Source organism: Pezoporus flaviventris, unplaced genomic scaffold (assembly GCF_033815535.1).
Source record: "Pezoporus flaviventris isolate CSIRO_AGI_PZ_B2104156 unplaced genomic scaffold, CSIRO_AGI_Pfla_v1 ptg000083l, whole genome shotgun sequence".
NCBI lineage: Eukaryota > Metazoa > Chordata > Aves > Psittaciformes > Psittacidae > Pezoporus > Pezoporus flaviventris.
Window position 1 is genome coordinate 67,934 of NW_026892631.1, and position 18,681 is coordinate 86,614.

At 43.7% G+C, this 18,681-nt stretch overlaps 1 protein-coding gene across 4 annotated transcripts in view; it reads right to left on the bottom strand.

Moving 5' to 3' along the window:
* Positions 1 to 173: 173 nt before the first annotated feature.
* USH2A (usherin) overlaps positions 174 to 18,681 on the bottom strand; it is a 372,149-nt gene continuing 353,641 nt past the window's right edge. The window contains exons 65-73 of one of the 4 annotated variants that reach the window (XM_061475268.1): positions 13,150 to 13,359; positions 11,147 to 11,385; positions 10,367 to 10,584; positions 8,305 to 8,481; positions 6,848 to 6,931; positions 4,971 to 5,215; positions 3,497 to 3,568; positions 2,975 to 3,208; positions 174 to 988 (exon numbers count right to left, since the gene is read on the bottom strand). In XM_061475268.1, the coding sequence (XP_061331252.1) occupies positions 899 to 988; positions 2,975 to 3,208; positions 3,497 to 3,568; positions 4,971 to 5,215; positions 6,848 to 6,931; positions 8,305 to 8,481; positions 10,367 to 10,584; positions 11,147 to 11,385; positions 13,150 to 13,359 (1,569 nt within the window). In that variant the 3' untranslated portion in view covers positions 174 to 898. Of the gene's footprint in view, positions 989 to 2,974; positions 3,209 to 3,426; positions 3,915 to 4,970; positions 5,216 to 6,847; positions 6,932 to 8,304; positions 8,482 to 10,366; positions 10,585 to 11,146; positions 11,386 to 13,149; positions 13,360 to 18,681 lie in introns of those variants that run through there. The other 3 variants (XR_009747198.1, XM_061475270.1, XM_061475269.1) reach the window with 3 other exon arrangements.

Here is an 18,681-nt window from a genome sequence, read left to right on the forward strand (position 1 = left end):
ACACATGGTGAAATACACAGAACTGGCAGTCTCTTGGGGGCTTCTTTTCACGTTCACTGGAAAAAGGACAGAGATGAATATGGGAGTAGGTTTATTGTCATGGTATAATAACTCTCAATTACAAGTGCCTTGACATGCTATTTCCTATCAGTCTTGCACTGGCTGCTTGCTGTTTGCTTCTGGTTTACTGGGGGTGGTGAACAAATTTTATTGCATGTAAATAAGTAATACGTAAGCAAAAGGGAAGGCTGTGATAGCAAGTGTTGAATAGAGGGTGGGTTAGGAGGATTTCCATCTCTGGCAAAAGCATGCTTAGATTTAAGCATGAATGAGTGGCTTTTTTTAACTTTTAGCTGAGAGGCTGGGGAAGGGCAAGGGAGAGAACATAAAAGCAACTCCATACGAATTCCTTTATTTGCTGTTTATTCACCTGTGCATGAACACAATTTTGTGGTACAGCTTTGTCAGGCCAGGAAGAGCCATGGCTATCCTGCCATGAAGGCCCCTTTTGGGTTTTGGAATGGTAAAAGACTTCCTTATACCAATCATGGTACCCCCACAGCCTTCCTCAACTGTGAAAGTTGGGTGAGAGACAAAGGTAAGAGCCTCATGTTCGCAGCCTTCTACCACTGTGTGACTTAGGGATGTTGAAGCTGTTCTTTTACATGTATGAGGTGTCTGTGCTAACACACAGTTTTTACTATACATTTAAAAACATGGTGGAAATAAAAAGACCAACTTACCCCACTTCTCACACCCTCTCAACAAATAGTTCTACTTATTCCCATAGTGGGCACAGGGTGGGGAAACAGCAGTCCTATCCCCTCCCCGAAGGCCATGCAGGCTGCTTTTGGCAAGTTACCCACTTTCCATTTTCTAAAGAAGGTGGCTGTGTTCTTCAGAGGTGGGTGTCGGTGAATGTGGTGTGCTCCTTGGTGACTGTGCTGAAGCCTTTGATGACATTGACAAGATCTTCTTCATCTACATACTGTTAGGAGGGAGAAAAGAAGAGGTATGTAAGCCAAACTAAAGGAGATTCCTTCATTTCTTTCTTCTCATCCCCTAAAAAACGCTTCTGAAAGTCAGATAAATAAGTGCATTTCTACCTTTCAATGTTTTGCCATTCCTCCTGGCATGAGGTAAGAACCTACAGCATTCAGGCACCTGAATCCAAACCAGCTAGGTTTTTCATAGTAAGCAGTAAGTTAAAAAATCAATTACTGCATGGATCAGATGATAAATGGTAAATAGTGTTTGTTGTAGTGTGATGGGAACTTGTAGATACGTATTTTTCTTTTCATCTTTCCATTTGATGTCTTGTATAACAGCCACATCTCCTGTGATTTAGGTAAGATTTTGTTCTTCAAGCTTCTAAAGGAGGGCCTGAGCTTCTTCCAACTGCACTCATGCTAATGCTTTGAGCCAGGGAAAGAGTTGGAAGCAAAAAGTTGGAAGAAACTGTTTCCATAGCATAAAGAGATGGTTGCCAGCAGTGTTACTGCAGATACGTGTCCTAGGCCACTTCAGCCATTCAATATATTCATTTGCAAGGTGGGCAAAGGGGTGAACAAAACTTGCTGACAGTCCTAAGCTACTGAATGTCTTAAAGGGGAGAAGTGAGTGAAAGCATTGCAGCATGTGTATTTGCAAACTAAACCAAATCATGGTGTTAGCACAAGATAAGCAGGTAGAGCAAGAGTTTCTCAGCATCAGGAAGCTGTTCCTTTGGCTATGGAGCTCCTATAGAGCTACACCCTGGATGGGCTGTTAATTCCAAGGAATTAGATCATGAGGATGTGACTGGTAGCTCAGAAAATGACTCTAGGCTGAGTCATACCACTGAATAAGGCAGTCCATGAGATGCAGAGTGCAGCTGAAGGTTAATCTGTACTCAGGGGTTTACCTAGAGCTAAGTATTGCTATATTCTTACTTAAGCCTTATCAGCTTCCTTGGTACCACCACCCCTGTACTGTGGCATGCCTGGATATTCCAGCCCTTCTAGCTCCTTGGTGTACTGTAGGTAAAAGACCAGGGAAGCTCACTGGATTTTGTGCAGACTGTGCAGTTCACTCTGTATTTTTGACAAGATCCACTTGATCACTGCTTACTCCTTGTAACTTTTTACTACCTCACATGTCCCTCTTTTAGGAGCCTTAAGCAGCTCTTTCTGGGAACAAATGTGTCTGGCCCTGAGCTCCTTCCCACACCTTTGCTCAGGGAAAGGTGGAAGCCAAGGAGGATAGAAGTTAAAAAGCCTTTTTTTCTTGCTGACAAAGAGGAAGGGAGGTTGCTGCTGTCCTTGAGAATCATAACTCATAGTATCTGTGTGTTCAGGTCCATGCTAGTGACACTGGCCAATCCTGTCCTCTCCTATATTAAAGGACAGATACTCTGCCACTCAACCTCCTCCTAGTCCCCTATAGGCAGAGTCTTAAGTCGTTTGTCATGAATGCCAAAAGATCTTAGCATTCACACAGTGTCTGCATTGTGACGGAGCAGAGGACAAAGCAGGTCTTGTCAGCAATTGAGTCCAAGGTCATAGCTCAAGGAACCTAGAACTAGAAGCTTCTGCTGCTGGCACAGGAAGCGCCTGCTTTTGGCACAGGATGTGTGGAGGATGCTAAGGCATCCCTCCTCACACATATGCATTTACTGAAATGCAGGGAGAGAAAAGCCTGTGAGTTAACCAAATAGGAATTCTTCAAGGTGCATATCCCTGGTAGCCATGATGTTACCAATTCAGTGGAAACAGTAGACAGATGCATGTGGCCCCCTCACATCATTTAAGAGCACCTGTGGCTCCAGAAGAGAACAGTGAGGCAGGAAGCATTTTGGGGATGTAATGTCTGACCATGTCCTTCTGGCTGTATCTCCAGCAGCTTTTGATATTTAGACGTTTTCAGGATTCCAGTGAAACAGGCACATCACTATGCACAACAGCACCACAGAGGAAACAGGAGTCCTTTTCCTTACCAAGCCCCGACTGGTAGTGTGATGATTGTGAATAATGGCATCCCAAGGTGGATCTTCAGCAAAAGACTTCTTGTCATAGAGGCTGAGTAGCTGGCTGACACTACGGTGCAGGGAGGCTTGGGAATAGGTGCGATTGAGCTGGCTCTGGCTTCGTCTCCTTGCCCCTGATGCAATGTGGATGCTGTGGTTGCTGGGAGAACCACCAGCTCCTGGAATTTTTGTATCAGCCAGTCCCTAGGAGGAAAATACAAGCTGATATATCAAAAACAATACAGCACGGTCTCAAACACTTCATCTGAACAGAACGAAGGCAAGAGTAGAAGAGAACAGAGAGCCCCATGCTTCAAAAAACATGCACAGTTAGAAGACACAGCAAGGTATGTTAGCAGACTTCTTCCTTTCAGGCATCGTGACTAGTTTCACCCACCAGGAGACACATGCAGTGTCAGATGCCTTTGTGCATGCTCTTTATGTCATCCAGGACATCACACACCTTGCAGCTCTGCAAGCTAATGACTCTACCTCAAAGTGCATTGTGTAACTCTTGAGAGTGACACTGCTTGATGAATCAGATGTGTTGGCAATGGTCTCAAACTGAGATTAAACAGAGGAAGGAAAAGCATTAGGGCAGGGCAAGGTGCTGTGCAGGTGCACTCTGTTCTTTACAGAGGGTGTGAAGTAGCTGCAGCTTTGTGAAGGGGAGCAAGGTAGCAGGATGGGGAGGAATACGGGAACTGGCAAAGATGAGGCACTATGTAATGTTCACTGGGGCATCAAGAGCCGCATGGACAGCCAGCACTGCTTGCTGCATGCCACTGACAGAACAGAACTCAAGTCATTTTGCCACTTAACAGGAACTCTATCCTAACTTCTCAGATTAAATCCTCCAATTGATGTACTGTAGAATCTATTAAGTCCATTCTATTAAGTCCATGAGCTTCTGGAAAAAAAAAAAAAAAAAGGAAGAGGCAGAAACATGGAAAGTAATTGTGCAGGCATACCAACAGCAAAAGCATTTTGAAGTCAAGGGGAACAACACAGCGTGACAGACAGTAGAGGAAAAGGAATCAAAACCATGAGACCAAACAAGAAGTTTCTTAAGCTCTTAGCCTTTGCCAGGACAAGGGGCACACTGGAAATTCCATTGTTTCCAAGAGCTCCGTCATTGAGGCACGGATGCAGCTTCTTGTCACTGAGACAAAAAGGAACAGAATGTGTGAAGAATGCAGGAGTCACTACCCTGCTTGATGGCGCTCACAGAAGAGAGAAGCTGAGAAGTGACAAGAAAAATCATCTCACAGGCTGTGCCTGGGAAGAAGCAATGGAAATAGAAAGCAGTGCTGCTCCCACTCTGAGCCTTGTAACAATTGCCATATTCCTGTTTGGTAGGATAGCACTGCTACTCTGCTACATGGTGGAACATGTTCTTTATCCCCTTTTTTACTGAACTATAACTTGTCTTAATAAAAATGATACAAATCCTTCCTCTTTATTACAGTCCTCCTCCCACCTCTCTGGTGGACTCACACATTTAGAGAGGGTCCTTAGCACATTTCATGGGTATCTGACAAAGACTGTCAGATTGATGCTGGTTAGTTGGGGATACATGAAAGGTTCCACTGAAAACCACATTTATCACCTACCTCCTCACAGTATGCCAAGGCTTTTTGAGCTCTATTGCAGATGTCAGCTAACATAAGGTGGCATCGCTGGCTTTGCATCTCTGTGACTCCAGATCCAAAGTTTGTCTTAGGCATCAGAAGCATTTCAGGATCTGCAGACCAGGCACCATAAGGCTTCTTTTTTGACCTGTAGGCTGGCTTTCTATGCACGCATAGGTACACACATTTCCTACACTGAGCAGCTTTCACTTGGTAACCAAGAGTGCGACAAAGCAGGGGAAGGAGGAAGAAATGCTCTGTGTGTGTTTTTTGGGGATGGCAGATGAAAGTATATCACAATACTGTATACTCAACATTGCATTTACCAAACGTACCGGGTGGTTTTCACCTGATGAATACACACTCATTGGTGATGTTCTTTTCTGGAGTGGAACTAAGGGAGGCCTGTCTCGTGCATGGGGCTGCTTGTGGACTTTCCTTTGAAGAATTAAGGAGAGGAGAATAGCCAAGAGGATCAAACCTAGAACTACCATCAGCACTGCAAACCACAGCTCGTTGTAGAACTTCGCACGTTTGGACTCGGTTTTGTCCTTCTCTCCAGGTGTTGTCAAGATCAGGCCTGTAAAAAGAAAGAGGGATTAGGGGAGAAAGAGAATGTTATTTCAGAAAGCATTTAACAATATGCTATCCCTTTCCTTGCTAATAAATTAGGCAGAAGTTTAAGTGATTTTGTCGTCACGTGCTTTCTTGCACTTATATTCAAGGTGGCATAATGGTTCAATATGCTAGCGGCCTATAATAAAAAGCTGACTACCCTCAAGAGACCCTACTTAAAGTTCTGGTATTGCTGCTTAGGCTGGAAATCACCACTGCATCAGCAACTCTGGAGAAAGGAGGTGGTGAGGGTGAATTGTGAGGGGAAAAAAAGGGCTCTCCAAGTAACCTTGAAGAGTGGAAACAGATTTGGTGATTTCAGAGTGGTACAGACAAGAGGACATTCTCTCCAGCACTGTGTAGTGGAAGGCCTTTCAAAAAGAGAGAGGGAGGAGGACTTAACTGAAATGAGTAATGAATTAATACAAACAACCTGAAACACTTTATTCCTCCTTCCCCCACCTGTTAGAGAAAAAATAGCCCCTTTGTTGGCTTTGCTCACATACAAGCATAAGAAATCTCAGTGACAGGATTTCCTGGTTGTCTGTAATCCCACATGTGTATCCAGACTCTTTGCTAAGAGATTTCCATCACCGTCGCTTGCAAAGCCTCCTCCGCAGGTTGCCTGTGGTGCTAATTGAGTTTGTGGTAGACTCTGGGTACAAGCAGCAATAAAAACCAAAGGAATATGATGGATGTAGAGCAATGGGCAACATTTTATAATGCCTTTACAGCAGCTTGCTGAAATTCTGTAGGAGGATGGAGTGAGAACATGAAAGGTATATGAGGGAAATGCAGTGTAAAGAATAATTGCAAAGACAAGACCCATCTATTTGAAGAAGCTGAAGATGATGAAACTCAAAAGATAAATTAATTAAAACCAGTATGTCAGTTAGTTAGAAATGGTTAGAGCTTAGCTTTGCTTCCCAGAAAACTAAGGAGTTAAAAAACCTGAAACTTTTTACCATTAGGTGTCAACTACTCAATGGACAACAAATGACTGACATGTCACCACACCATATTCCCTTGTTTCCACGAAACAGGCAAAGGCCTCATGGGCAGACGGTAAAGAGCAAGTGTTATAAACTGGGTCCTGACAATATAACTGGTTAGGAGAACACATCTCAGATGAAATTCCAGAGCCTGGAGGTTGGTCATATGAAAGAAGCAGGCAAGATGCTTCTTGATGGGGCAGGTGGGATGCAGGGAGGAGAGAGAATATGTATTTTCCTTGTCAAACTGAGGAAGAAAGTTGGAGGACAAGATTAGAATGCAAGATAAACTTAATTGGGAAATAAAACCTGTAAGAAAGCAGATTCTATTCAGCACTTCATTTTGAAGATATATATTGATGTAAAAATAGCAGGAAAATATTACATATGTGGAGTGAGGATCTGAAGCTGTTCATGATGTAAAGGAACAGAAATACATCCATGGCAAAAAAAGCACATTACCTACATCACTCATAATGTAAGGCACTAAGGAATCCCCTGATCCTGTGATGAGGTGCCATCCTGCCTGGCATGCCCTACATACTGACTTTGTACCACAAAGACATACAATGAATAGGTGGGGGATGATTTCTTCACATATTTACCAGCTCCATCTCCTGCACTGTACTTGATGACTGGTGTCATGGCGCTCCCTTCATCAGTGATGCAGGTCACTTGGAACAACAAGGCTGAACAAAAAGGTCAGAAAATGAGGATCAGGCCTGATCAGGGTCTCATCATCCCTTGTATGTGTGTATTGAACTTCTAAACTATGAACCATGGCAAACCATAGGGAGTAACCACTATGACGTTGTTCCTCTTCCACCATCCAAACCTCCCTCTTCCAATGACATGCAACTGGTAACTTTCAATTCATTCATTGTTTTGCCCTAAATCCCTCATACTCCATTCATGGCTGATTGATAGAACATTTTATGTTAAGAACCTTTGAGTAAAAAATAAGTATTAGCATCATTGCAGCAATTGGGAAGGTAAAAAATACATTTCAAAATCCTTTGACATACAAAAAACCCAATGCTTTAAGACAGAAAACATTTCCTATTTGTTTTTCCTCTGTTGACAATTTCCTTGTATCTTAAAGAAAGACTGCAAATGCCCAGAGACAAACTGCATTTCAAAACATGCCTGATTCCAAAAGCTACTGACTTAATTTTATTCAAATGGAAATTCAGGCTTCAGTCTTTTCTGAAGCTGAAGATTTCCATGCATTTTCCAGAGTGTGGTCCTGAAGGGTGGAATTCCAACACATCTCCAGGATTTGGACAAGCTTGACCCTCGCAATGAGCCAGAGCAGTGTCACACAGTTACAGAATCACAGAATCATTAGGGTTGGAAGGGACCTCTGGAGATTATCCAATCCAACACCCTGTCAAGAGGGCAGGTCACACAGAAACATGTCCATGGTGGGTTTGGGATGCCTCCAGAGAGGCAGACTCCACAAACCCCCTGGGCAGCCTGTCCTAGGGCTCCACCACTCTCAATGTAAAGCTCTTCCCCATGCTGAGGTGCAACTTCTTCGTTTTAGTTTATGGCCATTGCTCCTCATCCTGTTGCTGGGCATCACTGAAAAGAGTCTGGCACCATCCTCCTGGCACCTGCCTTTGAGATACTGATCTGCATTGATGAGATCCCTTCTCAGTCTGTTGTTCTCTAGACTAAACAGGCCCAGCTCCCACAATCTCTCCTAAGAGAGATGCTCCAGACCCCTGAGCATCTCTGTGACCTTTGCTGGACTCTCTGCAGCAGCTCCTTGTCTCTCTTGTACTGAGGAACCCAGCACTGGACATAGTGCTCCAGATGTGGTCTCACCAGGGTCAAGTAGAGGGGGAGGTACAATATTTAAGAGGAAGCTTAGCTCCAAGGCTTTTTGTTTCAAGCGTCTGCTTAGATGCACTTCAGAGTGTGTGTAGAACACTCCTGTGCTCTTAAGCTTGGGATGGCTTATGGAAGGTTTTTCTTTAAGTTAAGTTCAGCATACAATACTATTAATTCAGCTCAATGGCCTTTCACAGGGAGGAAGCTGCAGGAAATTGAACCTGACTTTTGTCAGACGTCCTTGGTAAATACAGCTCCGTGTCAAAGCCACTGTAGATGCGCTGCCCGCTCTCAACCAAAGCGTACTCCTTCAGGCGGCCATTCAGTACGAAAGTGCGGCTCCAGTCTATGTGGATGGTGGATAAATTGCTGACAATAGAGAATGGAGCCATGTACCGAGGTGCTGCAAAGGAAGGAAAAAAGTTCATTTCTAGCCAACAGGCACGACTGAGTTAGCACAGAGGAGATGCTGCATGATACAAGCTCTCTGTCGCTCCCTCTCTCTCAAGTACACATGTATGAGTAGAAAAGATACAAGGAGAAAAGAGAAAGCTGCTGTAGCATGCCAGACTCTCCACTGAGAAAGCAGAAATATATTCTTAAATTAAAGACTTAGAACTTCCTTTTCATTTGTGCATGTGGTACAGACACCAAAACTGAATACATTAAATTCTAGCTAAAGGTGTGGGATAGGGAGACACAGGAGGTTTTGTGAGCTCAGCTGCAGTATGCAGGGCTGTGGGAACTGAACTGTTAAGGAAAGGATGCTGGAGAAGACTCTTCATCAGGGACTGTAGTGATAGGACAAGGGGTGATGGGTTCAAACTGAAATAGGTGAAGTTCAGGTTAGATACAAGGAAGTTCTTTACTATGAGAGAGGTAAGGTGATGGATCAGGCTGCCCAAAGAAGTGGTAGATACTCCATCCCTGGCACCTTGAATGGGGCTTGGAGCATCCTGGTCTAGTGGAAGGTGTCCCTGCCCATGGCAGGGGGTTGGAACTGCATGAGCTTTAAGGTCCCTTCCAACCCAAACCATTCTGTGACTCTTTTTGTAAGCTCCAAAAAATTACCCATGGTAGTCTTTAACACATGTACATACATGAAACCATGGGGTTCCAGAAAAACAAGGGCAGATGGCAGGCAGAGAGTATAGAAACCCAGAACTCACTACAGGGAGGAAGAGTTCATCAGAGTTGGACTCAACAGCTTGTTAACAAAAGGCTTCATTTACATTTGCCGTGGTCCTTTCTTGTGGCTTTGTGCCCAGTATGTGCTGGATTGCTCATAAGAAAGCTGCACTTTGCTGCTAACTGCCCACTGTCACTAAAGAAAGCCTTCCAGGCATGAGGAAGTAGACATTCAGAGTGACTCAGGAGGCCTGGTGTGAAGAGGTCAGCAAGGCAAGAAAAGCAAAATTGAAAGGAGGGCTGTGGACCCAGTGGGTAGGGGTTTAAAAATGGCTTTCAAACCCTTTATGTCTCAGCAGTTCCTTATGAATTTGCTCCATTTAAAAGTCCATTGACATGCAGTTTAATAAAACACAGTTTTAGAGATAAGGACTTTTTTTTCTTTCTGTGGTGATATTAAAGAAAATCTGGGGCTGCCTCAACTGAAATTTTCAGCTATCAATGTAGCAGATATTACTACAGATTCAGTTCTAATGGCAAAATCTATTCTGCCTCTAGGCACAGGTCCTGCATGTTTAATTTCCATGCAAACCACCACATGGTCTTAAAGTACTGCCTGTTGTGGTCATATAGATGATAGCAATGAATTCTTAGTTCAGTGTCAACAAGGATCCAAAAATTCAGATGACATCCAAGGAGCCCTGGCAGAAGCGTAGCATGAATTAGGACAGGAAGATTGTTCCTAAGAAGAATCACCAAGTCTTTTTCATCTCCCCTTTTCCCAGGGATTATTTATGGTAGTGTATCTACCACCATGTTATCACCCTTCTGGTAATACTTGAACGTTTTTTTTTGTTCTGCAGCTTTTCTGCCCATTTTCAGTAAAAGAAAAGGATTCCAGTCTCCCGAGATAGAGGACGTGACATCAGATGATGAGTAAAGAAGTGTTTTTGAAGGAATGAGCAATCAAGCTCAGAGCAGAATTTCAACGAATATGCAGCAGAGGCACAGTGCCCAGGGACACAGAAGAACAGGTTTCTGGGACATCATCTTTCAGAGGAGCGGAGGAGTTAGGGTCAGGAGTCAGGCTGTATTTTGGTGCTATGCAGCCCCATGCATCAGAAGCGGGCACTTCTCAGTGAACCATTTTTCATACTCACGCTCCTTTTCTGTAGTGAAACCAATCCATTCTGAGGCGCTGCTGCCAACAGAGTTGTAAGACACGACTCGCAGGTTGTAAGTTGTGTAAGGCTCCAGGTTGGACACGTTGGCACTCTGTCCTTTCCCTGTATACTTCACCTCAGTTGGGCCAGGACTGCAAGCCTTCACTGCTGGCTGTAGGTTCAAGGGACAAGCCATATACACATGGAGCTCATAGCTGTGAAGAAAGTTGAGATTTTGATTAACGAAGAGCCTAAATAAATGACAACCAATAATACATTTCATCCATTAGGATGATGCCAACTATTCTATGATTCTATGATTCTGTGTCTGGCTACTGGAGAAGAGATTCTAGTTTTTCTCTTGGAGATTTTGGCCCCAGCTGTAAGATATCTCTGAGCAATCATGGTTGTAAGCAAGTCATATGCACACTGAAAACCTGATGGCAGTTGCCTTGCTGCTCACTTCAGCAAATCAGTGCCTAAGTCACTACAGGATGCAGATGCCTCTTTGCTGCCAGTTTTTCTCACAACATTTTGGCTCTGCAACTGCAGACTATTACCTCCGCTCACAACAGCTCATCCTCTTCACCTTCATCCTCACCCAATATCCTGCTCAGGACAATAGCAAACACCTCCTAGACAGTATTCAGGCCACAGGCAATACCACCGCCAACACGGAGAAGGAGGAGCATGGCTACATGGCAATTCCAGCTCAGATTGTTTTGCCACCACCTCTAGCTGATGTGCTAAGCTTGGCTGGGTGGGTTTGTCTCCTACCTGGTGACAATGCCATTGGGTGACTGAGGTGCACTCCACTGGAAAGAGGCATTCCTGGAGGACACGGTGCGGATCTGTGGTGGAGGCTGTTCTGAGGGTGGAGCCGGCTGTGTTGTGATTTGGGCCATGGGCCCTTTGCTGCAACAATTGAAACACGTGCAGGCCTCCACACCAATGGAGTAGGTGGTAAAAGGCTTTAACCCATGTATTGTTTGCTGGGTGGCAGTCCCTTCTGACAGCTGTAAAATGAAGAGGGGACTTGTCACTCTTCAAGCACCACAAGTACTAAATAAAGAGTTATGGAGGTGAATTAACTCCAGAAGAAGATGGGCACGAGGTTCTGCATGTCCTTTAAGTCTGACATTAATGCAGCTGTTGTGTACTGGGAACTCTGCATTCATTTTTCTCCCGTTATGAAGTTAAAGGGCACTGTTCTAAGGGAAAGACCATGCCATCAGCGGCCTCACAGATTTCTTGAGTTGAGCTGTGATGACTGTATGTCAGCTTTCAAATATCATTCACAGGAACAGAGAAACAGAAACTTTAAGGAGAAAATTTGGGATATGTGGTATTGAAGCAAAAAAGAACTTAATGTATAAAACAGCTCCGTGATAAATGTGCTAGCAAATACTCGTCCATATCTCACGAGCTTCCTCAGCATCAGTACAGGATTGGGCAGAGTGACATGAATGTGCCCAGTGCATCAATTTACTCACAGACAAGAGAATGTGCTTTCTGATAGGTACATCTAAGTTGAGGGCCAAAATAATGCTACTGTGCATTCAAATGTCCATGGTGCTGGGCAAGCCTGTTTGTTAGGAAACTCTCCTACACCCAACAAGGGAGACCTGGCACTTCTGGCAAAGGAAATGGTGCCCTCACTCTGAAACTGCTCACAAGAGCTGCCACTTCACATCACTGCTGGGATCATTTGCAAGTATAGTTCCTTAAGCCAAAGAAATAAAAGGATGTAGAAAACACCAGTGAGGGGCAACATCTGCTCCCATTTGGCAGCATGGGATTTAGCAGAGTGCAGCAAAAAATAGGAAGGAAAGAGTCAAGCAAGCAAAGGGAAGCACTCTGGCACAAAGCCAGAGCCAAGCCAGCAGCATGGCAGCTTGGAAGGGATGGAAATGGAGGCACCAACCAGGTGAACTGGCTGAATCAGACACAGCCAATTGCATTGGGTGGAATGAATGCATAACGTTCAATTGGTAGGCAGCTTAAGCTCACAGACAGCACTGATCACATGGTAAGGAGTCCCTAGCACTTCCAAGCTGAGCTGGGTGGGATAAGGGAAACAATTCTATACAAATGTTTGCCTACTTTTACAAAACAGTGTTATGTAAAAAAAGTATTCAAGTAAGTATTTTGAACTGATTTGGTGGTAACTGTTCCGGGCACCTTCCACAGTCCTAACCTTTCCCCACATCTCCCTATTTTATAATTCTAATGAAGCCCTGCAGGTTTCCTAAGCTAAGACTGTCATTTCTGGACACCTAATAGTGTCTAGGCTGAGACACCAAACATAGAAAAAGTTGCTTGGCTACTTGCACTATTCTTCAGTGCTTTACTATGAAATACTTCTCAACAAGAACAATTTTAAGGGAAGCTCATGTACAGCACTTTCTTCTCAACTTCAAATCCAAAGCACACAATCATTTTCTAATCCTGCAGTTACCACCTGCACCATTTAGACTGGTGGGACCTGTCTTGGAAGTATTTCCTTTGGACAGTACCCCTGAAAAATAATTCTGATTTCCATCACACTGTCACAGCACATTACCATGTCAGAAGCATTTAATGGTGAGGTTAGTTCCTTGAGAAGCAAGTTTAGATTAATGAAAGCACTGGTGGTACTTTAGCCAGACAAGAGCATTGCAGAGCATTAATGAGAGGAAGACAGACTGTAATCAACAGCAGCAGCTTTTGAGGACAAAATTGTCAAAGCTAGAAAATACAAGCTCAGATGGAAGAAGAGAAGCGGCGTTAACAATACTCACCACCACATCAGTCCCTCTGGTATTATTAGAAAACAGCCTATAGATACTGACAACCCCATTTGGCTTGAGAGGGGGCCTGATGTTCACCACAGCCACTGTGGATGCCACTGTGTCAAAGACGGGAGCTCCCAGACCCTCTGGAGGTGCAGGGCCCGTGCGGCAGCGGGACCAGCCGCTGGGTGTCCGTCCTGCTGAGTTCACTGCCCAGACCTTTGGGACACACAACCAGAGACACTGTTAAGCACTTAAGCCTACAAAACATCCATGGTTAGTCAAGGATGCTGCCAATGATGAAAAAGACACAGCGCAATGACTCCTATACAGAACGTCCCTTGACTGCCACCCAGCACCAGTGTTGACCCAGTGACTCTCTAACAGAAGAGCAGAACATTTGCCACTGCTACGTTTAGGGAAAAGAAGCAGATTTCATGTCTCAGACAGTGTGCGCTCATGTGTCTTCATACCTGATCTCCATGTTGCCACCATGCGTACAGGACTCCTTGAGAAGCTGTGATCGACAGCACAAGTGTTTTCAAAGAAGGACATCTGAACAAAAATACTGATATCCAGTCCTGCCTATTTCTCCCTTCTAAACACTTTCTTCATGTATGCAAGCAACCCTAGTGAATTCAGCCTGACATTGTGTGACACTTAAGTTATCTCCACCTCGACTGAGTCACACAAGCCAAACTCCGGTTACTCTTTAAAACTGGAAAGTTTTACAGGAACATCCCTCTCTTACAATCATTAAAGTATCAGTCACCTGGCAACATTTTCAGTAACCTGCAATATAAATAAAGCCCACTGAAATGTATACTTAAATCAGCACCTCTGATTTACTTTTACAACATTTGCTTATTGCATGAGCACAAAGGCAACAGCTTCAGTTCCAAGAGTTCAAAATTGAGCAGCTTGAATAAGGCCTGATTAAACCCTGTATGTCTGTATGAACTATGCCTACTGATTTTGTCAGCTACCCAAAACCAGAGTGATCTGCAGACTACATAACACTCAGCACTTATTAAACACACTCTCCAACAAATCTGCATGAAAATTAAATTTTGCTTTCATCAAGGAGTGAGTAAACATATGGAAGGATGTATAATCTTATTTATCAAAAAGCATTTGTATAATTAAACACGAATATCATAAAAGGTTGCCTTAGGTCGCTATTTGCATGAGTAAGTAATTTGTAGGATGTCAGGTACAATGGACAGAATAGATGGATGCATGAGTATATAGGGTTAAATTAGGCTCAATATTAGCCAACCACATAGTGATCAATCAGAATGATAGATCTAAATGGCAATACAAGAGGACTGTCTGAGTGATTTTTAGTATAAGTATTCCTTAGTAAGCTTTCATGTTGAGCAGAACTAACTACAGTAAAACACATTCTTATGTGATTTACTCTGGGCAGAGGTCTTGGGACTATGCCTTAACAAAAAACAGGAGGTTTAGAAATAAAAGAACTTCAAAACTGTCCATGGAGTCCTTCCAACTTGCAGTGTAAAGTTCCAAGACCACAGGAAGCTTCACAGGGAGCCTGGGGAAGCAAAAAGGCCAAAAAGCACCACAGTGCCTTTTAATACTGTGGTTCTGCCAATTACAAACCCAAAGTTCCTGCCTGATTCCAGCAGCACCATCCAGTGAAACACTACTTAAATATAGATGATGCCCTGCGAGGGCAAAAGATTTTAATTTTCAGTGAAATCAGTAATATATCTACCTTGTGAACTTTTCATAAAGACAAACTCTGTTCATTTTACTGCAGCAGGTCAAACCTTCTACCTCAGTTCAGTTGCAGCTGCTACAAAGATATACCCACAGCCATTCATTTCAAGGGGCATATTTCTTTGTGGAAAGAATAAGCTACATATGGAAGCAGCTCTGGCATTGACTCAGCACTGACCTGAGCTCCAATGCTCCAGTTAGTTATATCTAGACCTTAATGAGCATGGAGTGTAACAGTGTTGGACCTGAGCTGCAAGTAAGATGTCCACAGCAAAACCGAAGGCAATGGCTTACAACAAAGGCTTCTGGTGTAGCACGGGAATTCGGCCTCAGAATGGGGCCCCCTAAGAAATTTGGAGGGGAGAGAGATGCAACTCACTCAGGAAGCAGATGCCTCACTGGGGGTTGGATGGAGATATCCAACCGTTCCCCCATGAATTCCTCTCCTATCACCAGTGCTTATACTTTATCTTACAGAAAATAAGCCTTATTTCAGCAAACAAGGGCTCTGTCTTTCAAAACACTGTATTTGAACACAGGAAAAGGGGATGCTTATCCTCCTCCATAAGTGATTAAATGACTCCTCCAGGAGGCAGGTAATGTAGGTTCAATCACACGTTCCAGTGGAGGTAGTCAAGCCTGCCACCCTCCAGAGTGGGAATGCCCAAGTGGGCATGGAATGACTCATTCTTGTACTTGGGGTGCTCCTGGTGCTCCCTCTGGGGCTGTTCCACATGAACACAAGGAAATCAATGTTGACTGGGAAGAGTACAAGAAGCGGGAGCAGACGTGGTTTCCCAGCCCTGCCCTTCCTTAGGGATGTAGGGGTGAGCTGAGGCTGTGGCCCTTCCCCAGGCGCCACCTGCCTATCTCTCCTGAAAAAAGACCAAGGTCATGGCTGCATGTGTGTGGGCTTGACAGAAAGGCAAATTCTGAGCATCTAAACTCTGTATTTACGTTGGCCTAAGCTGGATTACCTCAACTCCTTCTGCTTCTGCTCAACCATCTGTAAAAGAATGTATGGGTATAAAAATACTTCCCTTTGAGAACTGCCATCTAAGTAAATCCTGGTCAGTGTTTGGAGACAGAGCAGTAAATGGCCCAGAACTGACTGCAAATGGAAATACTGATGTTTAGCCCTTTCTTTGCATGAAGAAATAGGAGAGCATGGCAACAGAAGCCACAGTGAGGAGTAACTGTTAAAATCAGAGGTTTAGTTATGGTCCCTCAAAAAATCACCACAAAATGGTCACAGATGAATGCTATTGCCTGGTTAACTGAAATGTCACATTTGGGCTTTTGTAAAAAGTTTTTTGGGTTCACAGAAATGCCTTCTAAATTGTGGTACAATCATCACCAAAACCAATATCTAACTGCAGTCATATGGAAATGTAAACAGCTTCATAGGCAGCTTGTACCTCCTGCTTGTAAGGTAAGAAGAAAAGAGCACACACAAGAAGCAATCACACATCTCAGGGATGGATTGAATGGCAAAACGCAGGCCAAAGAAAGCCAACAAAAGTTTCTTATAACTTGACTTTCTGAATATACTGCCTCCAAAAGCATTAATTCTGACATCACGGTGCATGGCTTAAGCACCCTGCCTAAAGATGTGCTGCTGTTAATGGCTGCACTGTCCCAAGCAAGCCAGAAGAGGGTCCTGAAATCAGCTATATCAGTTATTATTTAAATGCTTTATTGATCTGCTGGCCCCAGGCCCAGGATGCACTCTGAAGTGGAGCCAGAGAGGATGGGAGGGTAACTTCTCCATATATTCAGAGGACTGAAGAATCCAAGTTACAGGCAACTAGGCCTGGAGGTTTTTCCATCACAAATGAGCTTTCACAGATCTCTGCTCCTGGAACAAACCAGGAATCTGCTCCTGGAAAATCAGCCATCTCTCAAAATGAGCACAGGATAACCTCAAGGTTCAGTGGCGCAGGAAGAGGGGGAAAAACTTATGAGGAGTAAGAAAGGGAGTGCTGAGAAGATGGCCACAGCCTCATCACAGGAAGCCCAGCCTGGTCCAGCTTAGTAAAGCCGACCAAAAACTCCTCCCACAAGGGGAAACAGAAGCACAACAGCCCGCAGGCATGGATTAAAACATATTATGGTATTGTACACGCTGCTGTCAGGAAGAAGCCTATTACATGACTTACTCCATCCCTGAGCCACACAGGTTCATATGCTTAACGCTCTTGAAACCCAGATTCTCACTGACGAAGTTATGTTTTAACTAAAAAAGACATTTTCTTTTATCAAATTGAGATAGTATGTGAAGGTATTTATTTCATGCAAGAGGTACTAATGGGAACTGAGGGAAACAGCTAAGTATAGGATTCCACAGCTCCTTCAACACTGCAGCAGAGGAAAGCCACCAGGAGAAGAAAAATGATGGTGGGCACTATGGCCTTGCCATGATGAAAAAGGGCTGATGAAGAAGCTGCCAAAATAAAGGCAAGGCAGAAGGGTGGACTGTCTTATTCATCAATCAATACCTACCTTTGGCTTTGAGCACTGCTAAGAGCTGTAGGGCAGTTAAGTACTGCCATAGGTTTTGGGGAACCTCAAGGTCAGAGCAAAGCCTTTCACGTAAGTCCTTACTCCTGTGTGTAGGAGTCATGTATTGACTTTGGTCTCTGACCTTAGGGCACCCATGGGCTGCGCACACCTATGTCAGTGCTGGTCTTTGCTAGAAGGATGCTTGGCACACTACTTGGCACATGTCAGGAGAGACAAACAGTAGCAGAGGAAACTGTACCACTCTCTTCTTTTTAGTTATTTCATGGAGGATGCAAAGGCCTAGCATTACTTTGAGACTTTGCTTTGGATTTCTTGACTCAGATTTGTTCAGTTTCTAACCCTACATGCAGTTTTAACAGTTCAATTCTTTTCCAGGATAGCAAGACATTTTAGGGGTATGTAAGATATGACATGGGTAAGTTAAGAAATGCAGAACCCAACTCTCAGATGTGATCAACCAGCAGTCTGCAAGAAAATTGAAGAGACCACAACCTTGGCTGGTTAAAATTAGAAGAAACCAGAGCAGTTCCCTCTTGCCATCAGTTGAAGCACCCTTCACAAGTTTTCCTTCTCATCAGAAATGACTGGCCTGCAGCACAAGTAATTTGGAGTTATTTATGCAACATCAGCACAGCTCAGAGCACAAAGCTTGTCCACTGAAACCTAGCATTCAGTATTAGGATAATGTATTCACATCAGTGTCAGGCAGGTATTAGCAAAGTAGAAAGTTTCAGAAGTGGTTGCAGTCTATGGGGGACAGAGCAAAAAGGCAAAGGGAAGAAAGTATCATGTCTACTCACGGCCACAGGTACAAAAAGGTAGTAAACAAATGTGTGCTTTCTGATTGCCTGTCCTCAGATTCATACTTTTCCCTCCTCAACATTATTAGCATCCTTAGGGAGGACATAAACCTATAAGAGGATAGATTTTAGGTCCAGGCTTGTCGCACTGAGATAATTTGAGCATCTTAACATTGCTATTCATCTCCACTGATCAAATGCTCATAATAAAACTACTAAACCCATTCTGGGAAAGTGAAATACAATAGGCAAACACTTTGGGGCTTAAGCAAAATGTGCAAATTCTAAAGGAAGCTCATTTCATATAACATAGTATAACATCAGTAATTAATAAAAGATGTAAACAGGTTTAACTCTAAATGTACAAAATTAAATAATTTGTTCCTATGGGTATATGAGATAGTTACCAAGTTCCCATGAGAGAGATAAGCAGATATTAAAAGGTATTTCCAATACCTATAATGGCTAAGGGCAG